The sequence below is a fragment of the Schistocerca nitens genome, chromosome 3 (assembly GCF_023898315.1).
Source record: "Schistocerca nitens isolate TAMUIC-IGC-003100 chromosome 3, iqSchNite1.1, whole genome shotgun sequence".
NCBI classification, from domain to species: Eukaryota; Metazoa; Arthropoda; class Insecta; order Orthoptera; family Acrididae; genus Schistocerca; species Schistocerca nitens.
The window spans coordinates 859,465,781-859,479,126 of NC_064616.1; the positions used below are offsets into that span (position 1 = coordinate 859,465,781).

General features: G+C 36.6%; 1 protein-coding gene across 1 annotated transcript; it reads left to right on the plus strand.

Annotated features, from left to right (window-relative positions):
- The first annotated feature begins 1,255 nt into the window (after nucleotides 1-1,255).
- LOC126248889 (sorting nexin-12) lies at nucleotides 1,256-9,094 on the plus strand. The gene is made up of 4 exons (XM_049950349.1): nucleotides 1,256-1,600; nucleotides 1,705-1,800; nucleotides 8,598-8,722; nucleotides 8,799-9,094. Exons 1-4 carry the CDS (start codon nucleotides 1,433-1,435, stop codon nucleotides 8,902-8,904), a joined length of 495 nt encoding a protein of 164 aa, XP_049806306.1. The 5' UTR covers nucleotides 1,256-1,432; the 3' UTR covers nucleotides 8,905-9,094.
- The last annotated feature ends 4,252 nt before the right edge of the window (nucleotides 9,095-13,346 follow it).

Consider the following 13,346-nt stretch of genomic DNA (forward strand, 5'->3'; position numbering starts at 1 on the left):
CATTACCGATGGGGGACGCCACGACCTTGTAAGTCATTGTCAGCCAGGTGCCTAGATACTTTTGATCACATAGTGTACGAAGCAGTAGGCCTAATCAGTACAACTGTCAAACAGTTAGAAGTACAGAAATAGCAAAGGGATTTAACACATATTAAATCATTAGTAGCTTATGGAATAACAAAATTGTCATTGGATTTATCTTAGATCTTTCACAAGCTGTTGATAATATCTGCCACGGAATTCTCTTAAGCCAAATGTAAACACTAGTAATGGAAAAGAGTGGGAAAATGTGGTTCAAATCTTATCTTCAAAATAGAGCACGAGCTTCGGAACTCTCATCAGTTCATTTTAGTCATAAGGTCAAACTGGTATCTAATGAAAATGAAGTGAAAATATGAGTACCACACGATAGCTCGCTAGGTCCTCTTCTGTTTCTCATATCGATAAGTGGCATACATCTCGAAGATATAGAAGTTACTACCATGAGTTCACAGATGGCGTCGGTGTAAGTGACTGAAAGGAATATTTGTATACAGCTAACGATTAATTCCATACATTCATGGTCCAATGCGAACAGCTTGACGCTAAATTTCAATAAAGCAAGTTGCATTCAATATGGAAAAAGTAATTCAAGAATAAGATCTGGTTTTGGGGAGTTAAGATTTAGCGATGTTTGTTGACCTGGTCTTAAATTTGAAATACCATGCACCTGTAATGAAACTTTCCCAAAGACTCATTTCAGTATCTTTTGGTCTGAAAATCATTTCAAAAGTTTGCACTACACAAGGCTGCAGAGTTAGATGCTTTTGAGTTCATCCAGTCCATTGTAGCTTATGATGGGTTAAAAAATTGCGGAAGAGCGCAGTTCAATCCCGATCCGTAATGACCTCTTATTTGAAACACGTTATATATAGTGTGTACCTTTCATCAAAGATCACTTCCTTAAATTGCCTTCGATATATCCACGCCTGTAGTCCTTGCCACATCCTTAACTTTACGGTGTTGGTTTGTTGCTCATTGGCAATATGGAGGAATTTAAATGTCTCTCTTTCCTGTGAAATAGCATTCAATTTTCCCATTGGTTCTCTGCTAGTATTCGCCACTGAGCTATCTGTTTTATCTGAGCTCACTGTAGGAAGTAAACATGTCAGTGGTGTAGAATAACGAATTTTGTGTTCTTCACCTGTGGAAAAGTATGATGAACAGTTTTGTGTAATGATTGCCTCGATGAACGACTTTTATAAAGCATCTTTGATGTAGATCTCAAATAGTGAAGAGCATGAATACATTTTCCTCTACGTGACCATCCATATGTTTTATCTTTGCATATTGCTTTGGAAACCTAGAGATTAACCAATAACATTGTTCTTCCGCCAAATAATCCAGTTGTGACATCTGGACTGTGAGTGTGTTGGAGAAGTAGGTGTTTCGCATGATGGCTGATACGACGGTGGACGCAACCCGACGCCTCAATGTCAAGAAACAAACGTTGGATGATGCTTATGCGGCACCAGCAAATTTTCTTGAAATCGACGTGATAAATCCTATTACTCATGGTGTTGGAAAGAAAAGATACACTGATTATGAAGTTAGAATGAGAGTAAGTTTCTTTGGAATACCAAAAGCAATTTCATACCTGTCACTGTAGTTTTGCTACCAGAATACTGAAGATACTAATTTCGCGTCCTTTTTCCTGAACTTCAGACAAATCTACCTGTCTTCAAAGTGAAGGAATCGAGCGTTCGCCGGAGATACAGCGATTTCGAATGGCTCAGAAATGAACTTGAAAGAGATAGTAAGGTAAGAATCAGCGTTCTTGGTAGCAGTGTACTTTCTGTGCTGTAAAAATCGTTTGATTTGGTGGTTGTCATTATTAATTTAACTAACAGTTGCCAAGTGGCATCAAAATACTAGCTTCCTTGCTTCGAGAAGTTTCTGATAAGCAAAACTTAAAGGCTTTGTCAGAATAATAATTTTTACTTAATTTCAGGTTGTAGTACTCTGCAAAGTTTTTACTTCTTTGCGTGTAACAACGTATTTTTTCCCAAACGATCTGCAGGTCAGATGATATGAATGAAAACTAAGTACCGCCATCGTCCAGAGAGCAAGTAAATTTCGTCGGCATTGAGAAAATCGGGAAAAAGTTTTTAAGACAAGTAGAACTTTGTTGGGTGGGAGATTCTAAGGTGTAGGTTCAGTCTAAAACATCCCAATTGCTTGCCTTCCCAAGCAAAAATAAAACAAATCGTTCCCCTTACCCAGATTCCTTTCGTTCTGAACTATTAACTATAATTAAGAATTCAAATACAGACCTTACGGTTGACACCACCTGAGGTGTCTTTCTCAACATGCCTCCTCACCTCCATTTCTCATTGCAAATTACTTAAAAGGAATTGGTACGGTATGTTTAATATGTCAGACTTGTTGGATTTTGAGTATTTTAAAAGGAACTTCGCGTTTTCGAGTTAAAGACATTCGTATTTGTTTGACAGAGATTGATAATGTAGGTTATGTATACACTTAGGGCGTGTGTTGCTCATTTTTTTACTTTTATTTTTTTGTGCAATGGTTCGATCTGTTAAATAACTGTTTTAGAGAAGTACTCAACAATTGTTAGGTGCATAAAGGTGTAGGGCAAACAAAGCATTATCGTTTTTTTATGGGTTAAATTTATATTAAGACAGGCATACCAAAGGTTAATTTATTTCGTTGACCCTTAATCAGATTCTTGGCGATTTCCAACGTCGGGAAAACAAATCTTGTACATTTTCTAAATATGTGATTCTGCTAGTGTTCCTTCCATACATTGTAAGAAAGCATCTGTCATAATGTGGAGAAAGTAATACATATGGAGATTAATGACAAAGTTCATTACAAAGATTTGATTCTAGAACCATTGAAGTGTTTAAGGTAACTGTGCTAATTATATGTAAGAATCATCAAGAGTTTTCAATGTTTGCTTACACAGATTGCATGGTAAATTGTATTGTGAAATTGCCTCTAACCACAGCCACAACCACCACCACCCAAAAAGGGAAATGTCCATTGTATAGTACGGGCAAGGTTTTTAAAAATGTATCTTGTTATAAAAATGATGCTTGTGTAAAATAAGACAGATAAGTGGTATCACAGCCTTGATTTTTGCAGTCACATTCTTTGGATTTGCCAGTTCACTACCAAATTATCACCTTTCAACCTAAGCTATTCTTCAGGCTACACTGCAAATCCACTAGAGCTGAGATTTTAACGGGTCCAGTATAACACTTGATTGATTGAATTGTACAGAAGAGATGCAGAAGTCAGATGTTACCTGGAACTCACATTGTGAGAGATATTAACAGTATATGCACCAGTTGGTTATTCTAAGAAATTAGTCATTGGGATTAGTTGGCTCCTGATAAACCCATTAAGCACCTCTAAAGCTTTTTATCCTTGCTGGCTCTTGTGAACTCTGTGGCTGTTAATGATGGTTGTTGAATAACCCAACATATCTGTACAAAATATAAACTATGGCAATCTACATGGAACTTCTGGTGCAAGGTTCAAAGTATGGGGTTGGGTGTGTTGTTCACCAACTACCTGTAAAACTATTTTGTTAGTGTCTTACTTTTTATTACTCCCAAGTTATTGAAAAGTATAGTCCTGGATGGACACTTTCTGGTCCAAAATTAATTTTGGCTTTTGGAAGATAGTTGTTATTAAAGTGGTTCTCTGAATTATACTGTTGGTTTGAAGGATGTTCCTTACCATAAATTTTAGTAAGGAATAAGTATATAGAGGGGCTGTAATCAGTATATCCAGTTCTTTGAAAGGGCATTGGCATACTCTCATGTTGATGCGTTTTAAAACTTGTGCTTGCATAATTGTTCAGTAATTACCTTTCACCCCCCTCCTACCTTCCCTTTCTGCAGATTGTCTGCTTGCCAATTAATTCTAATAAGCCTTTGTTCATGTGAAAGTTTCCCAGGTGCTTTATGAATTCAGATTGGTGGCAAAATACAGTGCTGTAGGTATAATGTTTGGGAGGGACAGACTTCACCACTTCACCACTTGGGCCACCAGATTTTGGTTCTGTACACTTTTATTCCTGGAAATGATTAGACAGTTAAATGTTCGAATGGTTTCTTCATCTCCATTTTGTCAGTTTACCTACCCATATGCACCAGTCACTTCCTCTGTATGTAGTCTCATTTGACTTTAGGACTCATGAGCAAATTAGTCAGCATAGCCCAGTCTCAACATTGTCCACCCCCAGTAGCTGAATGGTCAGAGTGACGGATTGTCAATCCTCTAGGCCCAGGTTCATTTCCTAGCTGGGTCGGGGAATTTTCTCCGCCCAGGGACTGGGTGTTGTGCTGTCATCATCCTTTCATCCTCGTCAACTGCAGGTTGCTGAAGTGGCGTCACATAGAAAGACAAGCACCCAGCGAACGGCCTGCCCGGCAGGGGGGCCATAGCCATACAATTAAATAAATAAAAATATCAACATTAAAATGATTGAAATTTCTTTAGTCAAATTTTTTAACCATTTAGGTGGGTGATTTGTGTTTAAGGTACAGCTAAACTGGCTTTTGCTGAAAAAGTTCTCAATCTGTTTCAGTAATGTTTACTGAGGACCCCTTCAAACTCTACCATTCACACTTGTCTTGTTGAATTTAGTCTGTCCTTTTGTTACTGCTCCATATGTCCTAACTGTCAAAACATGACAATCTCTATACTCTATACTACATTTTCATCCAGTTCAAAACACACTCCAAAATTAATAAACTTCGAAGTTTTAAGGCTTAGTTAAATGATAGGCACATTGAATAAAACTCGACATACTTATTCTGTTATTTATTGATAATATTAAGTTATAAGGTAACTATAAAATAAAATGACACACTGTAAACAATGGTCTTGCATTTCACTGGAAAGTTTGGGTAGGCTAAGTGAAGGTTGTAAGTTTTAAATTTTAGGCATGATTTCAGGTTCTCATCCAGTAAGACTTCAATTACACTTCACAAGGTTCTTGCTAGAGAAAACGGTGTTTGCATGAATATGTAGATGTGAATAAGAAAAGAACAGGAAATACTAGTTTAAGCTGATTTGGTCAGGAATACTATTTTAGATGTCAAAAATCATATTGCCCTTCGCCAGGTATTTCAAACTAGACCTCATCTGCTGTGAAGTAAGTTCATTTTTTCTCTAGTATTTCTGTGCCAGAATAAGAAATTCAAATGCAGTGTTCCAGAATATTTTTGTTTCTTAAATCTAGCAATTACTGGGTGTTCTTTCACAAGTTCATTAAATTCAGCAGGTACACATGATACTTTACTCATCAATGTGTTCTCCTTCACTATTTAAGTCTGCCAACACTGGGGTAACTTTTTGATTCAGTGACTAGAAATCACATGGTTTTGAGATGAATAAATCATTGAGCTGTGTTCAGAGTGCATTTTCATTCAGAAAGGAAGTTCCTTGAAGGTTGTTAGGTAGTGGAGGTGAAAATCTGAGGGTGCAAGATAGTGAATAAAGTGGGCACAGAATGAATTCCCAGACCTGTATAGTGTTTTTGGGTCGGTATATCACAATGCAGGTGGATTTTATTGTGGAGTAGCATCACTTCATGCGTGGTCGTTGTTCTTGGTTTGTGTCTGCAAGACGTCTCATTTCTCAACAATAAATGTTAGCAGTGATTGTTACATCTCAGGGAAGCAGTTCGTAGTACACTACACTGTTACTGTTCCATCAGATGCATACCATGATCTTTTGTGGATGTGTGCATGTCTCTGTACTGGAAGTTGCTGCTTTGTTTGGGCTTAACCATTCCTTTCTTTCCTTTATTTAGCATAATGCCATTTCTCGTCATCAGTGATGTAAGATATGAATTATCGGTGTTGTTCATGAACCAATATTTATAACAAGCAAGCAACATATGTCGACCTGCTGATTTTTGTAGTTTTGGCTTAGAGGATGCAGTACCCAAACGTTCATCACATTTGCCAGTTCTTGTACACAGACGTGATTCACTGTGGGTTAATGCATTCGAACGATCGTCAAAACCCGAAGGTCTTCCTGAACGTGGAAAGTCACTGATGTCAAAATGATACTCCCTGAAATGAGTCATTTTCTTGCTGTGCTCTGTGTAATGGCATTATCCCCATACATTGTACAAATGTTTCACTGCTGCCACCCTTCTATTCCCTCTATTAAACTCAAACAGAAGAATGTTGGGAATGTTAAGGTTTCTTCACTTGGCACTCCATTTTCTAGTGGCCGCAGCTCCACTCCCTATCTGCAAATGATAAAAATGACAATCTGTAAACTTGAATAGCACCTGTGAACTGCAATTAAAAATGACAGTTGATAAACAAACCCATAGCAACAGGAATGCTAGCATCTAAAACAAAATGCTGTGAACTAGTGCACCAACTTGCAGTTGGAAGTTCTTGAAATAGAAAAATGTAAAGGACACGCACATGAGGGGTATTAAAATCCTAGAATGTTTGATTAATGATTTGAAGCATGGAGGTTTACAGAGGTGTCAAATTCCACCTCTCTGCTTTGACACAAGACAACATAAATGTGGTGGAAATGGCCATTTTAAGTGTCTCCAGTATGGTGCTGATATCACTACATACACAAAGCAACAAACTTGAAAATACATGTAATACAGTAACATCTCCCTCCAAAAATAGTCAAACTAATGGGACAACAGTGGGAAATTGGAGGTTTTAGGGTGGGGCAAGCTAAATGTAATAGTAAAAAAAACACGCCACAATCCCAAAGCACACATTGATGAACAAAAAAATTTACCACGTTATGCTATACCAACAAAATCTACACGAATCGGACACTTACCTTGACCTATATAGGTCAACCACAGCTGACGATACCAAACACATAAACAAAAAAAATTCATAACTTGCTGAAAAAACTTCAAACGTCTTGTCCTGAACTACAAACACTGCCAAAGACTTAACACATCCAACACTAAGGCATAAATGAACACACAGAGTGAGTGAGTGAGTGAGTGAGTGAGTGAGTGAGTGAGTGAGTGCACACACACACACACACACACACACACACACACACACACACACACACACACACGGCACCATAAAACACAACGAACTCAGAAACTCCACTCTGTAATGACATCAAACACAACACCCTTATGTCATGGTTCAAGGCAGATTTAATCCGATGCTTCCATTGACCCAAACATGACTTTAAACTTGCAAACAAAGGCGTATTGGGACAATTTTAAGTGTCTTCTTCAAAAGGTGTAATAGACCTTCTTGAATCGCATACTAATTAGGTATATGGAATAAAGCCAAACGGCTCTTGCCACAAAGATGTCCATCTTAAGAGCACAAATAATCATAAGCATGACTTATGGTGCAGCTCTTTAGTTGGACAGATGTGCAGATCAAATGCGAACGCACACTGCGCTCTTGAGCTGCACACTTGTAATACTGTGATGCTGCAATCCTAAGTCATGGCTTGTGATTATTTGTGCTGTTAACGCTCAAGTGGACCTATGTATAGTGAGACAGTTGCAAATAGCATTGTCTTAAACTGTTGCATTGTTTTAAAATTGTGACCCTGTACCTATTCCTTCAATATTGCTCCAGCTAATGCAGTGATAAGGTGTGCTGTCATATGTCCAAGTGAGCAGCAGTAATATATAAGTGAGCTAGGTGGGAAATTTACATTACATGCAAGAAAAGACCTGGATTCAGAACTAGCAGTGCAATCCCAGAATGTGGCAGTTCTCTAAGAGATAATTAGCAATTAAATACGGTTGGCTAGGATCTGAAACTGCGCTGAAAGTGAGGTTAGCACACTGGGCTCTCATTTGGGAGGACAATGGTTCAAACCTGTCTCTGGCCAACATGATTTAAGTTTTCTGTGATTTCCCTAAATGGTTTCAGGCAAATGCTGGGATGGTTCCTTTGAGAGGGCACGGCTGGTTTCCTACCTCATCCCTCCCTAATTTGAGCTTGTGCTCTGTCTATAATGACTTCGTTGTCGATGGGACGTTAAGCACTAATCTCCTCCTCCTCGTGCTGTTTACTGCTTAGTCATTACTATGGGGTAATGTGTATGTGGCAACAGTGTGATATATGAATGTTTATTTCATTATTGTTTAATGGAACAGTGATTTAGTGTGTGTAAAGTAACTTTCTTTTGTTTGATTAAAGTAAGATTGAACTGATTTTGCCATACATGTTTACCCTTATGTAGACAGCTATTCTTTACATGTGTACAAAGTATACCATGTGTATGGTCGTATTATAAAAAGAGTGCGTCCACTTGAAGGTTAAGGTTGATGTCTTACATGATGAGCTGTTCTTCATTCAATTTACTTAATCAGCATGTGATGTAGAAAGGTACATTACACCTTTTGAAGAAGGCAGTTTAAAAATTGAGACCTTCGTAAATTGTTCCAATAAGCCTTAATTTGCAAATGGTTGGCTGATTTTATTTTTCAATCTCTCCAAGGTTAAGGTTGCCTTGCTATAGCCAAGTTATCGAGATGCACACTTGAATATTTTGAAAAATGTTGTTACCATATAAACCTTATTTATACGGCACTGTCTTACTTTTAGATTGTTGTGCCTCCTTTGCCAGGCAAAGCTTGGAAGCGTCAGATGCCATTCAGAGGGGATGATGGTATATTTGAAGAAGATTTTATAGAGGATCGAAGAAAAGGACTGGAAAGCTTTGTTAACAAGTATGTAATTAAACAAATTAAGTTTTTGTCAAGGTATACATATGCCTTCTGTTTCATTTGTAATTTCTTTTGCCAGGATTGCAGGTCATCCACTTGCCCAAAATGAGCGATGCCTTCACATGTTCTTGCAGGAACCAGTTATTGATAAAAACTATGTCCCGGGAAAGATCCGGAATGCGTAATACTTAAATATGTATTTCTGATACTCAACTTTCATTTTCACTTATTATTTTGTTAATATCAAAATTGTCAACTTTGCCATTCCAAAGTTACAAGCTGTACTGTGCTATCCTGCAGATAGAAGTCAGATGATGTGGTTATAATTTGTGTGTGTGTGTGTGTGTGTGTGTGTGTGTGTGTGTGTGTGTGTGTCAAATATTTAACCACCTTCTGTAAAGGTTTTTCATTTTAGAAAAAAATGTGGGTAAGTTACAGGAAAAGAATTACCATGTGAGATAGTCCTTATGTATATTACTTGTGTGTAATTGTTTATTCATCCACAGATAATGTGGATAAGAGAATGTAATTGTGAATGAGTGGTTTGAAATTGGGTAAATGCTAGGCTGCTGAATGAGTATGTGATGCTTACAGCCACTCATGATTCATTGATTTATGTAGTGACTTAGTTTATCCTTAATGGCTTTAATTGTTATTATAAAATTTAAGATTGACTATATAATGTTATGTTGTTCTAAGTATAAATATTTAAAGTTTTTTCCACATGTTTAAAATTGTAAAAGATTGAAATACTATTACTCTCCACACTTTCACTGTCAGTTTGAGAACATTTAAAGACTTAACTGATCTGTCAAACATCTGAGCTATGGGGACAAGTCCAGTGTTAAATTTTAGCTACTGATGCTAGTATTTCACTGATATATGAATAATTTACAGGATAGTTAACTTACCAATCCTATCTACATTTTTGTTCTTTGGTTCAAAATTTCACAGCAGTTTCACTGTAGTTGTAATGTTTCTTTTGGATGTACAGTAGTTGTAAGTGGTTGCATATTACCATTTCAAGTATCTGTAATCTTGAAATATATAAATCCTGTCTGAAATTTGTTTACTGTTGAGTGTGTTCTCATTTGGCAATAAAACTACGCTTTGTATTTTCAGTCTCATTAGAAGATAAGAATAGAGTTATGTGCGAGTGTGTTGTACATTTTCTTGTATGTATGTGCAAATGCAGCAGGAGTTGTCATGTTCACATGTAACTGTGTAAATTATTGGGATGCATACTATTTTATATTAACATATGTAAAGTTTTTAAATCCACAAGAACATTTATGTATGGTGCCAGTGTTTATACTGGTGATATTGAAGAGTCTCTTTACATTTATTTACCATATTTTCCTCCTCAATCCAGTTTCCCTGTTTAGTAAAAACTTATTTAAATTTTACAACCTTTCAAGGAATTATCATTTGTGTTAATATAATAAATGGAACATGTGGAACAACTACATTACTGCTTACTAATGATCTTTGTGGTATTTGAGAACTGTGAACATAATTTAACTCCTAATACATGATTTTTTTGTGGTATTTTATTCAGATGCCTCTTAGTCCAATCAGTATTTAACTGTATTGGTGTAACACGTTTTTGGCATTGATTGGTCAAGAAAATTGGAATGATGTATAACCTTGTAAGGCATTGAAAAAAATCATAGATCTTAAAGTTGTGGTTAATCACAGGGTGGGCTAGCTTGAGGTTTCAATTTGCATTTTGAATAACTCATTTGATACTGAGGTAGGAAGATGATTGTCATATCCATTGTTACAATATATATATTTACTTTGAGGGTTCCACATGAATTTCAGGTTACAGGTGTTTGTCTGTGGTGTACCCACAAGAGCATTAAGGTATTGACTGAAAAGTAACAGCTGATATGATTTGGGACTGCTTGAAAACTTAATAAAAGCTGTTTCAGATATGGCATACAATGAAAGTTGAAAATTGAAAAAGATGTAGCTACTGTCTGGAATTTATGTATTAAATAAGAGAATTGTAGTTCTAATTACACTGGAAATTTATTTGCAGAATGGTTAGTGCCCACAATGCATCCTGCCTTCTCAGTACTGCACATTTTTCACAACTGTATGTTTTCTTGGGCCTCACAAGGGTATTAAGTGGTCCATACAGTGAAGTAAATTCCAGTCTAATGGGTTCTAAGTGCTGTTACATTTCGCTCTTCTTTAATAATGAAGCTTTTTGTGGTTATACAATTTAATTTTGACAGAATTTCCTTGAAATGTTGTCAAGTCACGTTGTATGCCAAAGAACAATTCTAACAGTTCGTAGGCTTCATAAGTTTTCATGTCAACACACAAATAATTTTATGAAAAATGTTGTGTACACTGTAACAAAATAAGAATCGGCCTACATTATCCCATGTTACTGTGGAAGATAAATTTGGTACAGTACACATGGGTTTGAATTGCTCGTTTGCTGTATTTGATAAATGCACATTTGTCAGGTCCTTGTAGTTACAGTATTCCCACTCTTTTGAATTAGGCTTTGGTTTCAGTTCTCAATGAATAGTGTATTGCAATATGTCATTGTCAAAACTTTAGAAGAAGTGAGTCATTTCTCAGAGGCCAGGAATGTAATGTAAACTGTCTTGGCAGTTTCCATTCCATTATTATGTGGTAATAGGGAAATGGAGGGAAAATTAGTTCTAGCAGTCTGGGCATTCACTTTATCTTTTTGTGTAGTTTCACTGTAAAACATTAACAAGTGTTGCAGCTAAATCTTCCCAGAGCTCTGTAATGGTGTTAAAATATAAATTTCAAAAATAACTCAGTAATGTTGGTTTTAACTGTATAATAGGATATATGGCCACTGATTCTGCTACAACCACTGAAATTCCTTGTTGTAGCTTGGTTTTTATTGGTTTAAGGGTATCTATGTAAAGTAGACACTGTGATAATCAGATTGGCAATGATGATAGAAAACACAAAAAGCAAGTCTGACTGTCCCTATATGCCATTGACAGAATATAACTTACTGTAAGAAATTTCTTTATAATTTGTGGAAGCAGCATGTGTAACAAAGGGCTAAGATTCAATCTGAGGTGACTAGTTCAAAATATACCTTAGTATGAGATAGGATATTGGAATCTGAGACGGGGAAAAATAACGGCCTACTGTAGCAGCTAAAACTAGAGGCTACACATTCCAAATTACAAAACAGAAGTAATAGCCTCAATTTACCAGGTTTGTTTTTGGAATTTCATTAATTTAATATCTGAATGAAACATGTTTGTTTTGTCATTTTCTGCAATATTCTGGAGATAAGTAGAGCAAGGAAAGTCGTCAATATGGGAATCACAACCAGGTGAAGAACTTTAGAGGAAGGACAAATTAATCCTCTTGGAGTACTTAAACAAGTCATACTCGTGGAACCAGTTTGCCAAACATTTTGTCAGATATCTCTATTTGGTACATACATTATCAAAAAAACAGCACATGGTTGGAGAAAAGCAGCAATTTTTGATTGCTGAATAAATATAGCAGAGGTCATGTTAAAAAATACCTAATTGCCCGACTAAAAGCGTGGCAGAACATATCGGTTTAATACTTTTTAAAAACTGAAGAGGGCAAAAGATTGTGACAGTGTATGAAGTGAAACTGTGTGGAATGTAAAGGGGTGTTAAACTAACCACAATGCTTATGAAACTGCCATGCCTTGCAGGACTGCAGATTTTTAGAAGTGCAGGTATGTTCCTGTTATAAATTTGTTGCAGAAAAGCATTTATTATTGTAAATTTTTTGTTTTTTAACATCTGCAGTTAGGCATCAAGTAATTACATTCCTTCTGTCCTTTTAGGATGTCACACCTGAAGATGCCTGAGAAAATAATTTCTATTAAAATATTTGTGTAAAAATCTCAAAGTAATTTGAGTATGACTGGGTGACTTTGGCAGTGGGTGTAATTTTTGCTGGGATGAACTATTGGCAGTTGGTCATATATTGGTGACATATTTGGCATTTAGAATATGTCCCTGAGCATAAATGTCAAGTTGCCATTTCTCCTCCACTTCCATACCTGCAAGTTATGTGAAGACATAACCAGTAGAAGTGATAGTTTCACTGCCACAGTAGACAGCTTGGTACATAAAAACTGACCACTATTTTAGTGATATTAGGCATTGTGCCAATAGATCCTGTAGTTTCAAATCCATGGATCAATCATTAATTCTGAAGCACTATGCCAAAGATTTGTCTGAACCAAATTCTGGTTTGCCTAGTAAATCATACTAAAGCAATGTTGTCAAACAAACTGTAGGCTTCACTGACCCAATCAAATGAGTGCAGTGTCCCAGGCTGGTACTTGTGGATGGGAAAGGAGATGTGTGCTTCAAACTTGGAGTTTTCCAAGCTTCTCTTATGAGAAACTCTAATATGAGCATAGTTAATAATTCATGGTTGCATGGAAGCTTTGACTTACAGTCCAATGAAGAACTTTGCTGTTAAGAGATTGTTGAGATGCTGAAAGGGAGGTCTGCAACACCATCCACTGATAAACATAATTTCTTTTGAGCTTGAAAAAGTAGTGCCGTTGCTAACATCGGTATCGTACTGGCTGTTAGTGTCTAGTGGATCGTGATGAGCAAGTCCTAAG